The 19,424-nt window shown below is 43.2% G+C and overlaps 1 protein-coding gene across 10 annotated transcripts in view; it reads left to right on the top strand.

Moving 5' to 3' along the window:
* The window catches only part of tns1b (tensin 1b), a 115,563-nt gene that overhangs the window by 20,487 nt on the left and 75,652 nt on the right, over positions 1-19,424 (top strand). For 9 of the 10 annotated variants that reach the window (XM_032567650.1, XM_032567637.1, XM_032567644.1 and 6 more), the window contains exon 2: positions 13,537-13,651. In XM_032567650.1, coding sequence (XP_032423541.1) covers positions 13,537-13,651 — 115 coding nt within the window. Of the gene's footprint in view, positions 1-375; positions 457-13,536; positions 13,652-19,424 lie in introns of those variants that run through there. The other variant, XM_032567639.1, reaches the window with a different exon arrangement.

Raw genomic sequence — 19,424 nt, 5'->3', positions numbered from 1 at the left:
CCAGGACTGAGACTAAATGTCGCGGCTGCATTTCCTGTTGTCAGGGGAAACGTGTTCATCTGAAGGGCAAACGGAGGCAGAGCTGATGAAATATTAAAAAGGACGCAGAAACAGGAGGGGGAGGGGCAGAGGGGCAATGAATGAAATGAAAGGCAGTGAGAGTCGGAGGTCTGAAGAGAGAGAGGGAGAAACGGGCGAGCGGAGCACCCCCTCCCCCAGCCAAACCCCCAGCTGGAGGAGAAACGCTTTGTGAAAGTTTCCCTCAGAGCAACGGAGCGGCTCAGAGAGGCAGCCTGGTTCTGATCCGGAGCGGACAGCGGAGCACGGTGCGGTCCAGAGGGGTCATGACCTTCCTGCGGCCAGCGGCCGGGCTCACCCTGAGGAAGCATCATGCCGTCCGTCTCCCTCAGCCTGCCTGCGGCTCGGACCTGGGTCTGCCTGTCCTGCATGTTCTGGGTGAGATCCGTCAGAACCGAGGCCGAGCGGCGGCGCCGGGTCAGGAGATGCTCTGGGTGGTCCGACGTGTCGGGGGCTGGGTGCGGGGCGAGGGCCCGGCTGCGTGGGGCCTCTGAAATGAGCTGCTGCTTTCAGCTCAGGGAGAAAGTTTTAGATTCAGTGAGTTGGTTTCATGTGAAATGGTTTGGTTCTGATTTGTCTCAGAACGTTTGTTGGGTTTGGTCGTCATTAGACGTGTGAATCTTTTACTCTCATGTTTTCATTCTGAGTTTTGGTGTAATGATTGTTTCTGCTTCAATCTGTCGCCAAGCAAAAGATCCTCATGATCTGATCCAGTCTGAACGACAGATGGAGACGTTAAACCACTTTTTCACTTTTATTCAGCTTTAAACGGCAGTTTTATGTTTAAGTAACTATATTAGTAATTATATTACACTTTTATAACACTATGTTCTAAAAATCCCATATGTATCAGATATGACTTAAAAGAATGTTTACTTTGTAATCTTATCACCTTGAAATTGGGTCTCTGTCTCTTTAAGAAGCTCCTGCTCTTTCTGAAGCTCCACCTCCATGAAGTCATCCCAACATGGCTCCTCTGTCAACCCTTTAACGTTTTTACCAGCATTTCACTGAGCAGCAGCTGCTGTCACGAGCTCAGCAGCTCCACCAGCTGTTTGCTAATTGCTGCTGGCTAGTCTGAAGGAGCTGAGTGGGGGAGGAGCTGTGCCTCCAAGGTGGAGCTAAGTCCACTCAGGCGTTTTCACAACTGAATGGTTGCCATGGAGATGAAAGTATTTCTGAAACACGAAGGAATCAAGGCAACGCTCCAGAGAAAGACTTAACATGATGGAAAAACTAAAGTGGTTTTTTTTTATGATACTGGCCAAAGATTTAGACTGTTCATTTTTAATGAAATGAAATGTTTTACATTGTATCTTATATAAAACTCACAGGCCAATATGAAGATTATATACATTTTTATTAATGTATATAATCCTCAAATATGTGACCAAATATCTTTTTGGGACCAACATGGAGCCAAATCACATGGGACATTTTCACCGCTGCATGTACTTTAATGTGCATGAGTAAAATGCTTATTTTTATTTATTTGTTTTTTGGGATGGGGAACCAGAAGTTTCTCCATCCCAGGGGCCCTGATTCTCCTGAATCCGGCCCTGGGAACGCCACTGGTCGTTATCCACTGGAAAAGCTGGAAAAATGTTTCCAATGCGACTTTAGGGAAGGAGTCTGAATGTTTTTGCTCCAGTGTGTCGGCGCTCACAGCCGGGTTGTGTTTGCATTCTGATCTGGTCCGGTCCGGTCTGTGCTCCGGTCCGGTCCGGCCCGCGCTCCCCGTGTTTGGACCTCCGTCTGACATTCCGTCTTTAAGCGTTACGTTTGTGCGGGTGTGAAGTGGCGTTCCCGTCGCTGATCGCCGCTCTGAGATGAAAGCGGTCGGGTCTGAATGGACCTTTTCAGATCCGTCCCTCCTCATCGGGCCGCTCTCCTCCGGGACACGACCGCACCGCCGGCGCCCGGCGGGGGGGCCGGATAATCTCACTGAGCTCTTCATCAGTTAATTACCATTCTTCCTTTTGAGGAACGGTAGGCGAGGTGGAGGGGCTGGGGCTCCGGGTCGTAAAGGAGCTCAAAGCCCCCCAGCTAAGCCGCGGGTCACTGATTGACTGGATCAGAGCGCGGGGCGACAAAGCGGGCTCACTTAAAGGGGCGAGGTTCAATCTGAGCCCCGTGTTGAAGGCTGAGCTTTGTTTGGTGCTGAAGCCTCTTTAATTTGGACTCACCTTCCCTCCCCCTCCGGATCGGTTAATATCTCTGATTTAAAATCCTTTGTCAACTTAATCCTCAGCTATTTGCTTTTAGCTTCCTTTCCAGACACGATTCTACGTTTGCCAGGAACTTCTGATCTTCTGCTTGAGCTGGAAAACAGTTTATATCTTTAAAGTGACACTTTGTTTGGTCCAGTTTCTGCAGAATAAACACAAAAACTGAGTGTCAGGGTTGAAAGTGTCCCAGGACAGGTTCAGGTTGGGAGTTGTTCTTGCTGAGCGTTTTAATTAATAATCAACTTCAGCTCCTAGTTTCTGTTCACTTTCACTGCAGTAGGATCTTAATGATTAATGTCTGTAGAAAATCCTCCATTTAAAATCATATTTGGTGGCTTTAAGCCGATTGTTCTGAGTAGATCAGCTCAATACGTCCATCCACAGGCTTCATTGTCGTGACCTTTCACCCCACAGCTTTAAAGGACCTCCCAGAATGTTGAAAGCCTCCATTAGGACCATAAAACACTAAAAAAGGACAATTAGCAACTTGCAGATCAGGGAATCTCAATGTTTTTATTACAATAAACTAGGATTAGTAGTTTATCATTAAACTAATAATGATAAACTAAATATGTTTAGAACTACAAATGGACTTTATTAAATAATTTAACACTGTAAAGCTAATAATGTAAACACTTTGTCTGAAACTGTACTGTATAAATCAATTTTATATCATATTAAATGTTTCAGAGCTCATTATAACCAGATTATTATGGAGACAATCAGGTCTGGAGCTCATGTTGACTCTACAGCTGATAACTCCGTCATGAAGAGGAAATCTCAGGATGAAAGTCTGAGTTCCCCGTCCAGGAAACGGGCCGCCTCAAAGAACCAGACAGGATCCGCTCCGCAACCTGGAGGTTCAGGAGAAAGTTTGCTCCTGGATAAACGCTGATTCCTCCTCCAGCAGAAAGAAAATCCAGAGGAAAGTCCTGGGAAATGGCCGAAACGACTTGAAGGAGGCAGGAAATGAAGCCAAGACGCTTGGGGCAAACAGTCGGCGCAAAATAAACACAAAGCCGTCAGAGGAGAGCTTCGACCCACCAAACACGCTGAATAATTAATGAAGGCCAAAAAGGAGTCCAGAGATTTTATCAGGTTTCTCAGAGACGACCTCGGAATAAAGCCAGAGTTTTCAAAGGTGTTGACATTCAGGAGTCGTTGTTATTCTGGATCAGATTGGTGCCAAGCGACTGGAAAAGGTGTCAGTCGGGGGGATTTGATCTCAGAAACTGCGGCTGCTGATCAGGTGTGGATCCGATCCGTCTGAGCTCAGCAGTCGTTTTTTAAAAAAGTCCAGCGCCACCTAGTGAGGGACTCAAGGTGGTTTACTGTCACAAGCTGAACATGATGGCTTTCACATGATGCTGATTTCTGTTTATTTAAAATTGAATGGACATGCAGACAGAAAAGAAAATACATGAAGAAATAGAAGTAGAGGAGAGAAAAATCATGAGGAAACACTCCAGAAGTCACCTGCAGAAAGAGAGAAAACACTAAACTTTTCTACGTTAGTGATTTTCTGACCGCATCTAAATGAAAGTATTTTGAAAAGCTGTGATGGAAACACTTTTTTTGCGTCACATAAATCATGTGATCCACAACCGGATGTTACTACTGGTGGAAAAGACAAAGAAGACGACAGGAAGTAGGAGGAGGATGATTTTTAATGACTTTTTGTATCAACAAACTTAGTCGTGTGATTTAAATTGCGTTTCTCAGTTAACAGAAACGTCGCCATTGTAAAATAGTTTTTCGACTTTAGTGAAATATTGACATTTTTGGCCCTTTGTAATGGAAGCAGGTTGTGACTGTTTACAGCTTCCTGTTGTCATCAGGACCGTCTCCACCTCCTCCTTTCCCAGCTTCAACCTCGTTTAAATCCTCTTTTCTTTCTCTCTGGAGTTATTTTGATCCCCAGCCTGTTGTAAGACGAGCGCTCCACGTTTTAAATCCAACATCTGACCCATCTGGTTGCTCTCGTTGCGTTGTGGCGATCGGTGATTTTTTAAAATCTGTGGCTGGTTTCATGTTTGAAATGTGTGAAGCAGCAGAATAATGGAGGTTAACACTTTGCTCCACTGATTTATGCAACTTGTGGAGCTTTGTTTTGTCCTCCCACCCACCACCAGCAGACCCCCCGCTTTGTGTTTGCTCCACTGGATACATTCGTCTCAACCCTCCCACGGCCTGAAGACTCAGGGATTCAGAATCAAACCGAGAGTCACTTCCACCTTTATCCTGTCAGAAAAATTACATCTTTTTTACTCCTATTTTAATGAAATAGTTGGGCTGTTTGACCTCCTTTCTTAACATAAAGGTTGTGTAATTTTATAGTTTGTTGCGTAAGAAGAGTCTAATTGCCATCATTCCCACAGCTCCACATGGTTTCATTGTCCTCTGAAAACCAGATCTGGTAATTGACCCTTTGACCTCTTGCAAGGTCCACAGACATACCTAACGGACCTTTAAACCTGTGTGGATGGCCCATCATGTAGAACAAAGTATGACGATAGCAACACACCTGGCATCAGGACACTGTGAATTCCACACTATTGATCCCAGTTTACCTGAACTATTCAGAACAACAAACTCCCTTTAAAGACAGAATATCAAGGATTTCTCATGAAGAACAACCTGAAAATCCAAAATGGCATCCGTCCCAGATTAGCTGCTCTTTGTTGCCACAGTGCTGTGTAAAATGCTGAGTAATGGATAGAGGTTAGCTTGTTTTGCTAGCAGCAGTTAGCATACAATGAGCACTTCCAAACTGTTTTGTTTTCCTTGTTTTTGATCCTCAGATGTGTCATTATCCATGAAAATACAAGGCGACAATTGACCTTAGCTCACCTTAAGCCTTTGCTATCACAGTTAGCATGTGTCCAAAAGCTAATTATGATTTAGATTCCTTTAAAAAATCCAGAAAATATTTTTTGCCTTCTGTAATCTAAAAGATTTAAGAAATTATGGGGAAATAATTTACTTCAAGAATATTTAAAACCTTGTTTATCAAGGATCAGGGCAGCTAAAGTAGAAAGCTGATGGGACCGTCTACAGGTCACATTCTATACGCTGTGGTTCTATCTGTCACTCAGACACGTCAGGTTCATAAACTAACTTCTATGTTTCAGGGATGACATGTTACTGGTTCTAATGATTACCCTGGTAAAGAGTAGCATTAATATTTAGTTTTAAAGCTTGATAAAACTAAATATAATATTAAATTATGTTATTTAATATTAAAACAATATTGAGTTTATCAAAAAACGTAGAATGTTTTGTTGATGTTTATCTGGAAGGCAGTGAAACTACAGCAACCCGAGAGCATAAACTCATAAATGTAGCCGCACTTTGGTCCAGCCAGGCTCTTTATGCTGACTGCTAGCACAAGGAAGCTACATCCTCTCCTCCTGCAGCTGTTAGCGCCTAGCGGCTAATGCTACGTAAGTAAACATTCATGCTTGATTCAGATTGACCTGGTTTGGCTGTTTAACTTGTTCCCAGAATTTCAGGTTTACTGGGCTGCTTACACTCAGCAACACGTCCTGAATAATACTTTTGTTCCTCTGCTTTGTAGTGCAGTGCAACTTTCACAATAAAAGCCTTAGAAATGGTGAAAAAAAATCTGGACTGTCTGAAAGTTCAGATCTTTAAGGAACTGGAATTAATGACTTAATGCCGTACAGAAAACCTGAAAGTGCTATAAACATCCTGGTTCTAGTGAAAATGTAAAAAAACAAAAAATAACACTAATTTATCTGCAGTGTTCTTACATAATTATGACCTAATTGTCTCCAGTTTTTCCTTGAGTAAAAAAACAAAATTCTCCATCTGCCGCCATCATATTTGAAACATAATTTTTGCCTTTCTGCTATTATTATTATCTGACTTGTATCCGTTTTATTGATTAATGATGTTTTGGTTCAAATATTGCTTTTGGTTTATTTTGATCTTTGTAGATTTTCAGTTGTTCAGGTTTGTTTTTCCAAGTGGTTATATTCATATTCATATCCATGAAAGCTGCAAAACTCTAATATCCTGTCTGAATAAGATGGACAGAATATCTGGACATAAACGTCATTTTCTAATATTTAGAAATAATTTTGACCTTTCGGTCACCTTGACCCCGACATGTTGAAGTTATGAGTTTAATTAAAACGATAAGAAGCCCAAAGTGACTCCCAGCAACGAGCTGCTGCGTTGATCAACCTGACGTCTCGGGTTAAATTCTCCTTTCATGGGAATGTTTCAGCAGAGCTGCTGTTGGTGTGAAAACCCAGAACCGGTTCTGGTCCAGTCTGAGTTCTGCTGCCAGAGGCAGAACGTAGAGGCCAAGTCAAACTGCTGTGAAATGTCCTGCGTTTGTTTCTGCACAGATAAAAACCACAAAGCTGACCCGGTCAGCTGCAGCCTGGTTCTTCCTGACCCGGCGGGTCCGATCCGCCGACGGGTGACCTTGACCTCTTGACCTCTGTTGTGGTTCAGACCTCCTGCAGTGGTTCTGCGGACGGTCCAGATGGTTTCATGTTGAACTCCACTGTGTGGTTCTCAGTTCTCTCTCATTCATGTTCTGCAGGAATCGTTTGTTTTCTTTGGTTCTGAAAACGGTTCACTGCTTTGTTTTGTTTAAACAGAAATCTCCTCTGTGATTTTCTCTGAAAACAAATGAAACTGAAGCTTAATATCCTGCTTTATATGGATTTATGTAACACATACCTGAGTCCAGGCCAGGATAGCAACATGAGAAACGGAGAGGAAACAAAGACAAACCATGGAAACATGAAGAAATGATTCTGTTTATGCTAATTTACTCGTTAACATGCAGTCGCCTCATAAATATTCATCAAATTTAATAAACTTATTGGTAGAAATGAACAGCTGAATAAATCCAGAATGATTACTGTCTCTTTAAGTGATGAGGGAAACCAGATGATGATGTCATGGTTTTGGAGACTTCTGATTGGTTAACAGAACCAGTTGAGTTAATGGGAGCCAGAGCTGTTGACAGGATGGGATAGTCAAAGGCCGCTCAGCCAGACTGTCTGAACCAACATGTTGTTTTGTTTGTGTTTCCAAACTCATAAAAAATGAATCAACTTTCATTTCTGCTGCTAGATGAAATGAACTGGAACATTTCTAGAAAACCAGCCTAAATCAATAAATGTCCTCTATGAATTATGAATGAATGCATTGAATCAGAATCTGAACATAAATAAAAGTAACTTCTGGACTCTGTCCCCAGAAGGGATGCAGCCATATGGTCCCCATGGCAGCTAGCATGTTAGCATGCTAGCCTGTTAGCATGCTAGCTGGTAAGCACAGATGACTGCAGGCATCTGATCGGTGGGCCGCTGCCTTCTCTCTCTCTGGGTCCAGATTGTTTTATTGTTCTGACTCTGTTCTGACCCGGGCCCACTTCCTGCTGCCGGTCCGATCCGTTAGCGACGACGTTTCTGTCCGCTGCTGGATCGATACGACCTTCAGCCACAAAAGTTTCCCAGAACTGGAAACAGATCGGATTTTAGCCGAGCCTCCACCAGAACCAGAACAGTGTGGATAATGTGCAGGTTCACAAATTGCATAAAGTTGTTGCTCCACTTGTTGTTGATGGCTTTTTGAAAAAGTTTTTGCTTGTTGAGTTTTTGGAAAACTGATGCTAGATTTGTTTCTCGTGGCTTTCTTGAAAAAGTTCAGGACGTCGCTAATCGATGTTTTGAGAAAAAGTCTCTAGACAATCTGAGAAGTTAGACAGATACAGTGGAAATGTCACTCATTGGCTGCGGTGTTCTTGGCCACGCCCCTCAGCATTCCCTGACTCCGCCCACTCTGGTAGGATTGTTTGTCTGGGGGCGGGGCCTTTAGTTCCACGCTGGCGGCTCTCTGTTATAACCAGAGATTTAAATTCAGATGAGCTTCAGTTTATTAAAGTGAAAATAATCAATAACTGCTGCTGAGAGGCGTCTTAATTTATGTTTCTGAGTGATGTCATCCGCTGCCCCAGTCAACATGGCTGCCTCTCACTGAGGTCATGTTTGAAGTGTAATCAGAGGTGAGATCGCTCTCTGCTTGCTGACGTTATTCAGCTGGAATGTCTGGTACCGGTCCGGGTCTGGAACAGTTTAACATTACCTAACTGGGTCTGGTTCTGGTCCAGGTTCTGGGCCTGGTTCTGGTCCAGGCGGACGGGTCAAACTGAACGTCCTTTAAAGGAGATGTAATGAGGCTCAGCTCTGATTCCTCTAAATAATTGGATTTTTTCTCGTTTGTTAAATTTCTTCAGTTCTGATTCAGATCCAGAGAATTTCCACAGCAGAAAGGAAACCACAGTTCATGAATTAATACCTGATTGAAATTTTGTTTCACAATCGTGTCTCCTTAGTGCCAGTGACCTTTGACCTCTCTCACCTTCAGCTTCATGCATCATAACATTATTAAAATGATTTGGTCTAGTAGAAAAGGTTCTGTGTGAAAAACAAAGTTTCATTTTGTGGTAGAGACATTTTGATCCCATCTCAACCTGTCAGTTAGTTTAAGGTCTGGTCTTTGACTAGGCCATTGGATAGCTTGTTTCTTTTCCTTCTGTGTTGTAGATCCGTTGCTGTGTTTTGGATCTTTGACCTTTGACCTGCTGACTGAGGCCTGCGGAGTCAGGCGGCGCTCCGGGGCTTCATGCCGTGACGTTGGGCTGGATCTGGTTTCCTCCTTTTTTTACTTTATTATTTACAACTTTTTGAATTTTTTCTTTTAAATCTTTGTAATAGTTTATTTTTCTTTCTCTGGAGGAGGATGGACTTCAGATAGCTTGGCGATGACCTTTGAACCCTTCCCAGATTGACAGGGTTCCTGTTGCTGACGTGTTTCTGCCTCCTGATGTTAGTATGAAACATTAAACTGTAAATATGTCTAAAAGTAACAAAAGTCCAAATAAAAACACTATTGAAGGATCTTAAACTGTTTGAAATTAGACATAAAGATTCTTTCTGCAGGAGTAAATCAGAGATGTACCAGCAAATATTGATCATTGATCAGTTTTGACAGTGTGAACATGTTAATAGCTGGTAGGAGTGATGGCAGGGTGAGGGTGCGCCGTTGTCTCATTAATGCGCGTCCGTCCACACAGTTGCTGCCTGTTAGCGCCTGTGTGCTAATGAGCGCTAGGCAGGGATTAGCATGCGTCTCTAAGGGAACGGGGGTCAGTTCCCAGGAGGGGGGGGAGAGAGGGGCCTGTTCCCACCCTGACCCCGCCTCCTGGGTCCTCTCTGTCTGTCTGGAACCATTTCCTCCCTCTGTGACCCGGTCCGTCCCAACGGGTCACAGCAGGCAGAAGAGTCAGAGGTTCTGGAGAACACTGAACCAGAAAATAACCAGAGTGGGTCCCACCGGGTCCCATGGCCTCTTAGCGGCGTCCTGGCTCAGCGCTGCATGTCAACTCGGTTCTCCGAGGTCAAACAGCGTTTTGTTCAGGAAGCCATCTTTGTTTTATCTTCACCTTTTAGGAAGTGCTGCATCACCAGCGGGCTGCTGGCTCTGCCGGTGATACGGGGAATTAGTGCCTGGAGGCCTGATGAGGAAAGGTGTTGCACCATATTTTGACTGTATGAGGCGCTGTTGCATTTTTTTTTTGTTTTTTTTACCCCTCCAGGGTCTTTTTCCTACATTTTGGGTAAATTCTTCCCAGAATTTCACATGTGGATAAACTTCAGACAAAGTCGTATTGCTTCCCTTTCAGAGCTTTTTCCAGGAAAACCTGAACAGAAACGGAGAGAAGAAGCAGAAAAAGTGGAGAGAAAACTTTAAAATATTGAGGGAAAGTCCGACTCTGCTCTGCTCGACTTCCTGAAACAGAATAATTCAAACAAAAACAAAACCAGTGGAGGCTGTGACCCCCCACCTCGCATTCCCAGTGGGCCTGACTGGTTCAGTTTGAGTGTGAATGGGAGAACTGGGAGACCGGGGTTGGTGAGAATGCAGCTGAATAGACAGCTGAAGCTGAGGCTGATGTTTGTCTGGACTGGAAGGAAACGCTTTGCATTTTGTTAAAAGTTGTTTACTGACGAAATGTTTCACACGGTTTCTCTGAGTGGAACGTCTAGTTAGCAGAAAGACCAAGTTTAGTTTCTTTCTCAGTGTTTTTAGTGAAAGGCTTAAAGCTGTAAAATGATTCCTAAATGTTAGAACAGAGTTTTCAAAGTGTGATGTGCGTCTCCACTAGAGGGCGCCAGAGTTCTTTATAAAGTAAATCAGAAACAGAAACTGCTAACATTTAAGCAACTTCACAGCCTCTGCCAGGATCAGAACGGATCGGTTTTTAGTAAAGTGAGTAAAGCTAACTTTACAGTTGATGGATTGAACTAGGCCATCTGCGCTCCAGTAGTTTGGCCTCATGGACTTGGTTACACACCTCCAAATTCTTGTAACTCTGCACACATTGCGTTCGCCAACTTTCTCCTAAACTGGACGATGTAGAAGGTGCTCTTGCAGAGGAGGTTCACCTGTACCGGTAATTTTGTGATCTGCCCATTAGAGTTCGTTTGGAGAACACTGCACCAGGTACAGCTGAACCTCCTCTGCCAGAGTAATTCCAAATTGTCCAGTTTGGGTGAAAGGTGGCGAATCCGATCTTGGGGGCGGGCCAGCACTCCGGGCGATGAGCGTTGGCCCGGTTCAGTACATGAACTTTAACCCCAGCCCTAAGGAGACAGTCTGGGCTAGCTGGCTCTCACACACCTCGAAAACCCCCGAGTTAGAAAATAACTCGTCCTTCCTTCCAGTAGGTGCTGCTTGAAGCTTTCAGCATGTGGAGGTGAGTGAATCTTTATAAGCGCAGACAGAGAGTCTGCATAGAGTTACATGAGGTTTAATTACTTTATTATTATTGGACCTTTGCTGAGATATGTGAGTCACACTTGCTTACATTTTGTAGCAGTTGGTGCACAAATTTTCAAATGGATTTAGGTCTGGACTTTGACTAGGCCATTTTAAGACATGAATCTCCTCTGATCTAATCCATCCCATATTATCTCCATATGTAACCTCCACTCCAGTTTCTGGGTTTTCTTCCTGGATTTAGTTTCATCCAACTCTGACCTGCTTCACTGCCCCCACAGCATGATGCTGCCACCACCATGCTTCACCAGGAGGGTGCAGTTTCAGTTTTCATGCAGGCTACACAGTGCCAGTCTCTCCTGAGCTGCATATTGACTGACTGAACTTCAGACCATTTTCCAGTAACAGCATAATAATAACACAAGAACATTCTAATGAACATTTAACACTGGAACTGGAAGACATTTTAAATAAACAAACAGATGAAATGAATAAAGAAACAAACTGAGAGCAAAACTCCAGACTGAAAACTTTTATCATCCAGGTTTTGTTAAATAGAGAAAAACAGTAAATCATGCAAACGGAAATTGAGTTTGTTTTAATTTATCACGTGGTTAATAAATTAATAGATTATTGCATCAGGTCTATTTTGCTATCAGTTCATGTTTTTGATGCTGAAACTCTCTGAAGTCTCCATGGATACGAAAGCAGGCAGAGACTCCCTCACCCCCCATGTTGTAGTTAATTCATCTGGAATCTGGAAAATGTGTTTCATGCATAAATCATCCCTAATGACACTGAAACTTGTCGCTCCCCCAACATCGTAACTCTAACTACATTCATTCCCTGCTGGGAAGGAATATATTAAATTATCTCATATATTAGATTATCTGGGTTTAGGGAGCCTTTTCCCAGAGCCTGACTGCGCCCCCTGCTGGCGGCGCTCGGCGCTGCAGCCCTGTCTCCTGCCAACATGGCGCATCCTGCACAGCCACGGTCATTATTCCAGCCTGAGCAGATTAAGCTAATCGCGTTATGTCGTAGTGAAGCGTAGCCGGCGGCGGAGAAGAGGTCCGGCTCTTCTGCTGTTACCATGACAACCCCAATAAAACAAACACTGGGCTGTCTCCAGACCTGGTAAAAGAGAAAAAAACATGATGCAGCAGTTAGAAACTTTACATGAGGAAAACTTAGCAATAACAACCAAAGAGCTTCATTTGCTCTGCAGCTTAAAGATGAAGCTCAACTTTATGTCCAAACGGCTGATTTATCACCAAACTGCAGATCTGATGATCCAGCCTCATCATAAATTACATTAAGAAGAAATTACAGGAATCTCTGGAAAAACCCTGGCGTTAGTCCAGTTTGTAGTTATCGTTTAATCTCGTTAGCTCATAATGTTGCAACAGTCAGTGTTATTCTTCACTCCCTGTAATAACCAGTTCATTCATTCATGTGAACAGATGGAAGTTTGTTTTCTGTAAACCATCATGTGACAAATGAGGAAAAAATCAGAATTAAAAAGAATTTTCAACAGATTTGGTTCTTTTTCACTCTGAGTCAAACCAACCAAATCCTTTGAGCAACCTGTTCCCCTCCTGGCCTGTGGGGGCGCTGCTCCAAGAACCACTGAAGGAAACAACACAAAACAAGACACTGAGAAAACTTCCTTTTTCGCCAAATGGAAACAACAAAGGAGTGTCTGTAAGATTTCTTTTTTGTGTTTGACTAAAAACCACGACGAATTTCTCCAGCTAGCGCTAGGCTAGCATATTTGTTTTGGTTGTATTTACTCAGAATGCCCTGTGCTGTAGTCCACTTCCTGTTTTTGGAGCGGTATCCCAAAAAATTGTGTATTTAGTGGATTTTACATTTATGTCTTGAGTGAAGGAAATGACTCTGAATGCCTTTGTATGAATTTAACCTGATTGTTTTTGGGGCCACGGCCGCCGCTAGCTCCATGTTTTTGGGGCCACGGCCGCCGCTAGCTCCATGTTTTTGGGGCCACGGCCTCCGCTAGCTCCATGTTTTTGGGGCCACGGCCCCCGCTAGCTCCATGTTTTTGGGGCCACGGCCACCGCTAGCTCCATGTTTTTGGGGCCACGGCCCCCGCTAGCTCCATGTTTTTGGGGCCACGGCCCCCGCTAGCTCCACTCTTGGAAACGGGGCTAGCATCTGGAAAATCTGTGATTAATTGTTTTGACAACACAACTTGTTGATTTATTTTTGACTTTCTCAGGGTTTAGTTGTTTAGTTGATCATATGCCTGCCATCACCACTAGATGTCCTCGGTTGCCATAACTACCACCTGTTTTCTCACTGAAGCTTCAGCTCCTCAGTTGAATTCACAAAGACTCTTTAAAAATGTAAAATCTTGTTTCTGACTTGTCTCCCCGTCCTGCAGCCAGAAGAGTTGGAGGCGCTCCACTCTCACACGTTCCGGGTGAAAACGTTCAAGAAGACGAAGCACTGCGGCGTCTGCAGACAGAACATCGCGCAGGACGGACTCGTCTGCAGAGGTGAGTCAAACCCTGAATGCTAAAGCGCTACATCACCGTGGTATCTAGACAAAGCTAATTCTAACGTGATTGTACCAACATGGTATATAGCAGAAGCTAATTTAGGGCAAGCTAAGTGCACTAAACCTTTTCCAAGTCAGTAGAAACACTAAGTGAATAATTAATTCTCCTACTAGCGTGTTAGCACATTAGCGGACCACACATGCCCGCCACTCTTGATTACCAAAACTTACACTTTATTCAACTTAATGTTTACAAAACAGCCAATTAAATTTACACTTTCATAATTTATCCATAAAAGCAGAAGAGTTAAATAATTGGCTCCACTCTTATGGGCATTAGTGGAAGTGTGCCCCCTGCTGGTGATTAGTGTCTCACATGGGACAGGGTTGGTCTGGAGATTTTTCGTCCGTGTAATAAATCATGTTTCATCTTTAATGGGGGTGAAAACTTTTCGTTTGGTGCCGTTGTGGAGGAGGAAGTGTCTTCCCCTGATGTTTGGTTCTGCAGAACTTGCTGCTGTAGTTTTCCACGCTCCGGCCGGACCGCCGTTCCAGCTGCTTCCTGCCTTTCATCCCAGATCAGCAGAAATAAAACGGTGTTGACGTTCCATCCGACTCTCTACTGAAGGAGCCCAAGGTTTTCCTTCAGTTTGGATCTTCTCAGATCACATGTCCTGGAAAAACACGAGCACTTCCTGTTTGGCTGTGCAGCTGCAGGTCATGATGATGATGATGATGACGATGATGATGATGATCTGGCTCCCAGTGTAATGGGATTATATTTTAATCCAGTAATATCCATATGATGGAGCCAAACTGCTCAGATCTCCTGGAGTCAAGAAATCAAACTGGAGGAGCAAGTGAGCCCCCTGCTGGATGGGCTGAGATACTACAGCTGTTCAAAATGTTGCAGATTTATGAAGATAATCAAAGATTTTAGTTTCTAAATGAAGACCTTTAGTCTAGTATCAGAAGCTCTTCTTCTCTTCCTGCCGTTCTGCTTTAGTTTTCTGATCCGTATTCATAATTTATCGTGTTTCTGGAAAAAAAAATGTTCAAAGAAAATATGACCAGATGGTTCTGTGTGATTGGTAGACAGTGTTGGTGATATTTAAACACCAAATATAGTCTTAAAACGATAAACACACAAAATATCATTTTCAGTGAAGCTATTGCAATGTTGATTAAAAGTAAAATAATTTACCTAAAATGGATAATAATTAGTCAGTATTTGTTTGAGTAACTTAATATTCTTAGGCTTTAAATGTTTCATTTTAATAGGTTTTATTTTCCTAACTCTGGACGTTTAGTTTGTTAATTCCTGAGGTTTGGTTCAGGATTTTAATTTTCTGTTATTGGTTTTAATTTATTCAAGTGAATGCAGGATGTAGGAATTACACTGCAAAAACAGAAAGTCTTTTTTAGTGCAAATACTGTAGGCTAGTGCACCTGAAATAAAACCAAACTAGCTCAGAAGTAACTTTTCAGCAAGAAATATTAGCTTATTTTAAGTAAATTTTCGAATATTGACGAATTGTTCCACTGGCAGATTTTTTCATTTATGGGAAAAATGTCTTATTGGTAGAAAAACAAACACCAAAAAAAAAAAATACTCCAGAAGAATATTTTCTAATATGAGATGAATGAATCATATTTTTAGGATTTGATTGAGATAAAAATGCTTTTATCTCTTTTGATCTTCAGTTTATGATGCCCATTTGGTGGTTACCATGGTTACCATGGAGTCAGATGAATAAAGTACATCCTGACCACCAGGAGGCAGCAGAGATGCATGAACTTGTTTCTGGTTTTCACTGTAAATTTCCCACAAACTCCATCCAGATTGTTTAACCAGTGTGTCAGTTTTGTTGTATTAACATGAGGTGTGTGTGTGTTGGGGGGGGGGGGGGGGTGAGAAAGCAGCTGTTTAAACAAACGCAGTGACACACACAGTAAGGCGACAGAAATGGTAAACAAACAGGAGTCGGTGTCTGTTTTTGTCAGGAAGATCCGAACATGAAGCGAATCGTCAGCAGAGATTCTTCTCTTCCGTGTCGGGAAAACAGCAGCAGCAGCTGGATGAAGGCGAGTCGTTTCCTGCTGTACTCCCACCCGGACCGGTCCGGCCGGGGGGTGGAGGGGACCCGGGGGGGCGTGGCCTAGGAGATGACGGGCGCTGTATGAGTCAGATGAAAGCTGATAATTTCCGACATTAATACCAAGGAACACAGGAAGCAACTGGACCGTCTGTCATCATCTACACATTACAGCAGCTAATCTGCAACTAAATGGCCTAGTCAAAGTCCAGAGCTCAGTTTGGGATTCTCAGATCAGAACCCTGAGGATCAGAAGATTGGGCCAAAATTCCTCCTCATCGACCCGACGGATTTTTTCACAGGATTGTTTTTCCATAAAAAGTTAAAAAATTAAGCGGAGCGGTTTAAGACTTATGCACAGTGACACTGCCAGGACAGTGTGTGTCCACGGTGTGTGTGTTCACGGTGTGTGTGTTCACGGTGTGTGTGTTCACGGTGTGTGTCCACGGTGTGTGTGTTCACGGTGTGTGTTCACGGTGTGTGTGTTCACGGTGTGTGTGTTCATGGTGTGTGTTCATGGTGTGTGTTCACGGTGTGTGTTCACGGTGTGTGTGTGTTCACGGTGTGTGTGTGTTCACGGTGTGTGTGTGTCCACGGTGTGTGTGTTCACGGTGTGTGTGTGTTCACGGTGTGTGTGTGTTCACGGTGTGTGTTCACGGTGTGTGTGTGTTCACGGTGTGTGTGTTCACGGTGTGAACAGAACGGGGAAAGTGGGCGGGGAGGAAGAGCCCCGCCCTTGGATTGTGTTCGGCGGTCCGAAGTGGACCCGCCCGGACCCGAGGGGGAAAACGGTCCGAGGAGAACCAGGGAACACTGCCCCCCTCTTCCTCCTCCTCTTCCTCTCTGCTCTCCCTGCCTAAGAAGGGAAAGTCGGACCGGCTCGGTCCGCTCTGTAGTGCCGCTCTGCTCTCACCCAATAAGGAAGTTCTGGCCGTCCTCCATGCGGGCCTGGACCGAGCCTCACCGGGGAGTTCTGGCCCGGCTGACCGGTCCTGCTGCTTATCGGGCCGACAGACCAGAGGAGGCTGAAATCACAGAACCATCAGAACCAAACCAAATCCGGCTGATGGGAAACAGACACAGGAGCGGGTCAGAACCGGGCTCAGAACAGAACCGGGCCCAGAACAGAACTGGTACTGCAGTTTTTAGTGAATAAAATCACAGTAATAAAATAAAGCTGTAAGTTTATAAGGAAGTGATTTTGATCAGAATCTGATTATTTCTGCTGCTGATAATAATTTGATCCTGATGTTTTCAAGATTAATTATTTCATTATTTGTAAAACCAATAATTATCAGGTAAAAACCTGAAAATTAGTTTTTGTTTTTAATGCTGAATGTTCAGTGAGTGAATAAATAAAAATAAAAGCTTCTGCATTTTAAAAAATGGATTTTTAATGGGAGTTTGTCACTAAAGAAAAATATCATTTGGAAAAGAAAAGCAATTAAAAGTTTAATTTGCATTGATGCAAAAATAAAACGTCCAGAGACTAAATGGAATAAATGGAGGATCAGAAAAATAGAAGAAAAGCAGGAAATCTAATTCAAAGTCTTTATTTATTCTGTTATTCAAAACGATTAAAATCAGTTATTTAATCTGAGTTTTGATTGAATCATGATAATCAGCTCATGTTTCTGCTGTGACTCTGATATTCCTGTCGCCATGGCGAAGACGGCGCTGGGAACCCGGCGGGTCGCGGTGCCACCCGCGCGCCGAGGCCTGTAATCAGGAGGTTCTGACCCGACATGCCAGGCGGTTCTGAAATAGAACCCAAACGGGCCATGATGTAATTACACATCAGCTTCCCACCGTCTCCACAGCAGCCGGTTGACACGCCTGAAATCTGTATTCACATCGTTTCAACAGGAAGTACTCGCACCGTTTCAACAGGAAGTACTCGCACCGTTTCAACAGGAAGCACTCGCACCGTTTCAACAGGAAGCACTCGCACCGTTTCAACAGGAAGCACTCGCACCGTTTCAACAGGAAGCACTCGCACCGTTTCAACTTTTCCACATCGTCACGGTTCATCAAACGTTGCAGTTTTTAATATTATTTTATGCGTTAAGTCAGTTTATAAGTTAGTTGAAATAACTGCAATTACTTCCAGAAGTAGAAGAGTCAGAATGGCCTAGTCAAAGTTTAGACCTTCATCCAATCACTCTGGCTGAGCTTGACTTTCAGCTTGTTGGTGCTCAACAAATTTAATAGAACTGCCACTAGGTGAGGTTCTGTACAGAATATAAATGCACGCCGCACTTTTCAGATTTTTAATTTGTGAAAAAAATAATTTCTCTTCAGTTTTGTTCCGTCACATAAAATCATAATAAAAAAAACTTTGAATTTTGTGGAAAAATTGTCAATATTTACACTTAAAGTTCATCATTTGATGATTTTATATTAACTTTTCGTCATATTATTACAGCGTTGTCCAAAGTGTGGCCCGGGGGCCGTTTGTGGCCCTTGGACTGCAATAGTGGGGCCCCCAACCTCAATTTAAAAATGCTACACAGCTTAATAAGAGTAAAATTTCTAAATATTTCCAATGTAATTTTATTGCAATAGAAAATATCAAATAAGTTTTATAATAAAAGAAAAGCCGACTGTGCTGGACCCAAATCAGCTTTTATTTAATTTATTAAAACATGACTAAAAGTTAGCAAGTGATAAATCCTGTTTTTATAACAAAGTAAATTTCAGTTAGTTGAGCTAAAAAAAAAAAAACTAGATTTCTTTCTTTTAACACAACAAAATCATTTTTAAATTTTGCATTTGCAATAAAAAACATCCATTTCCCACAAAAATAAAAATAAAAACTTTTTTTTGGCCACCAAGTGACAGAAAGTTTGGACACTCCTGTATTAGTCGATCAGTAACTTGAATCTGTGAGTGTTCATCCGGATCATTTGATCAATATTAGTTTTATAAAACAAACGTATTTTGTTGCAGATTATTGAGTCTGACTTCAGAACCAGAACCGGGCCGTGTTCTCGTTGGTATCGGATGTTTACGCGCGGCTCGGCGGTCCGACGGCCGGCCGGAGGAATGCGTCTGGCCTCAGGAAGAATAACTCATTACAGGAGGAGGAAAGCCTTCCAGGAAAAGCACACGGCGCTCCGCTTTGTTTGGAAAGCCGACACCTCTGCTGTGTTTGGGTTCCCGGTTCTTCTTGAGGTTCTGACGGTTTACGAGCTGCTGGTCCAGGTGCTCCAGTCGGCCCAGTCTCTGGTCCCGGCCTGGTGGGAGTCCACAGAGGGGACATGGAGACGGAGGGCCAACACGTCCAAATGGATGAGAAACAAAATACATTTACCCTGATTTGTTATTTTAGATTTGAATTCTCTCGGTTTCGGACCTTTTAAGGTTCGTTCTTACGTAATCGGAATGAATCCTGAAACAGAACCAGGAGGGAAACTTTTTATGGGTATGAAAATTAATCCAACACAGTTATGAAAGCTTGTTTTTGGTTTGGTTGTTTTCCAGTTGAATTCATTTCTGAACATCTTTGAAATCCATTTAGATTCATGAAGCTTTCACTGAAAACCAGCTAACTGGTGAGCGCACATCCGCTATAGCTGAGCCAATTTTATCTTGGCTTCCTCTAAATACATTTTTCCGGGTAGATGCTGAAGTGCTATTTTACCGTATGGTTTTGGAAACATTCAGTTTAATAAA

This window comes from Xiphophorus hellerii, chromosome 7, assembly GCF_003331165.1.
Source record: "Xiphophorus hellerii strain 12219 chromosome 7, Xiphophorus_hellerii-4.1, whole genome shotgun sequence".
Classification (NCBI taxonomy): domain Eukaryota; kingdom Metazoa; phylum Chordata; class Actinopteri; order Cyprinodontiformes; family Poeciliidae; genus Xiphophorus; species Xiphophorus hellerii.
Note: the sequence above shows the minus strand (reverse complement) of the source record. Positions and strands in the feature narration are given on the sequence as shown.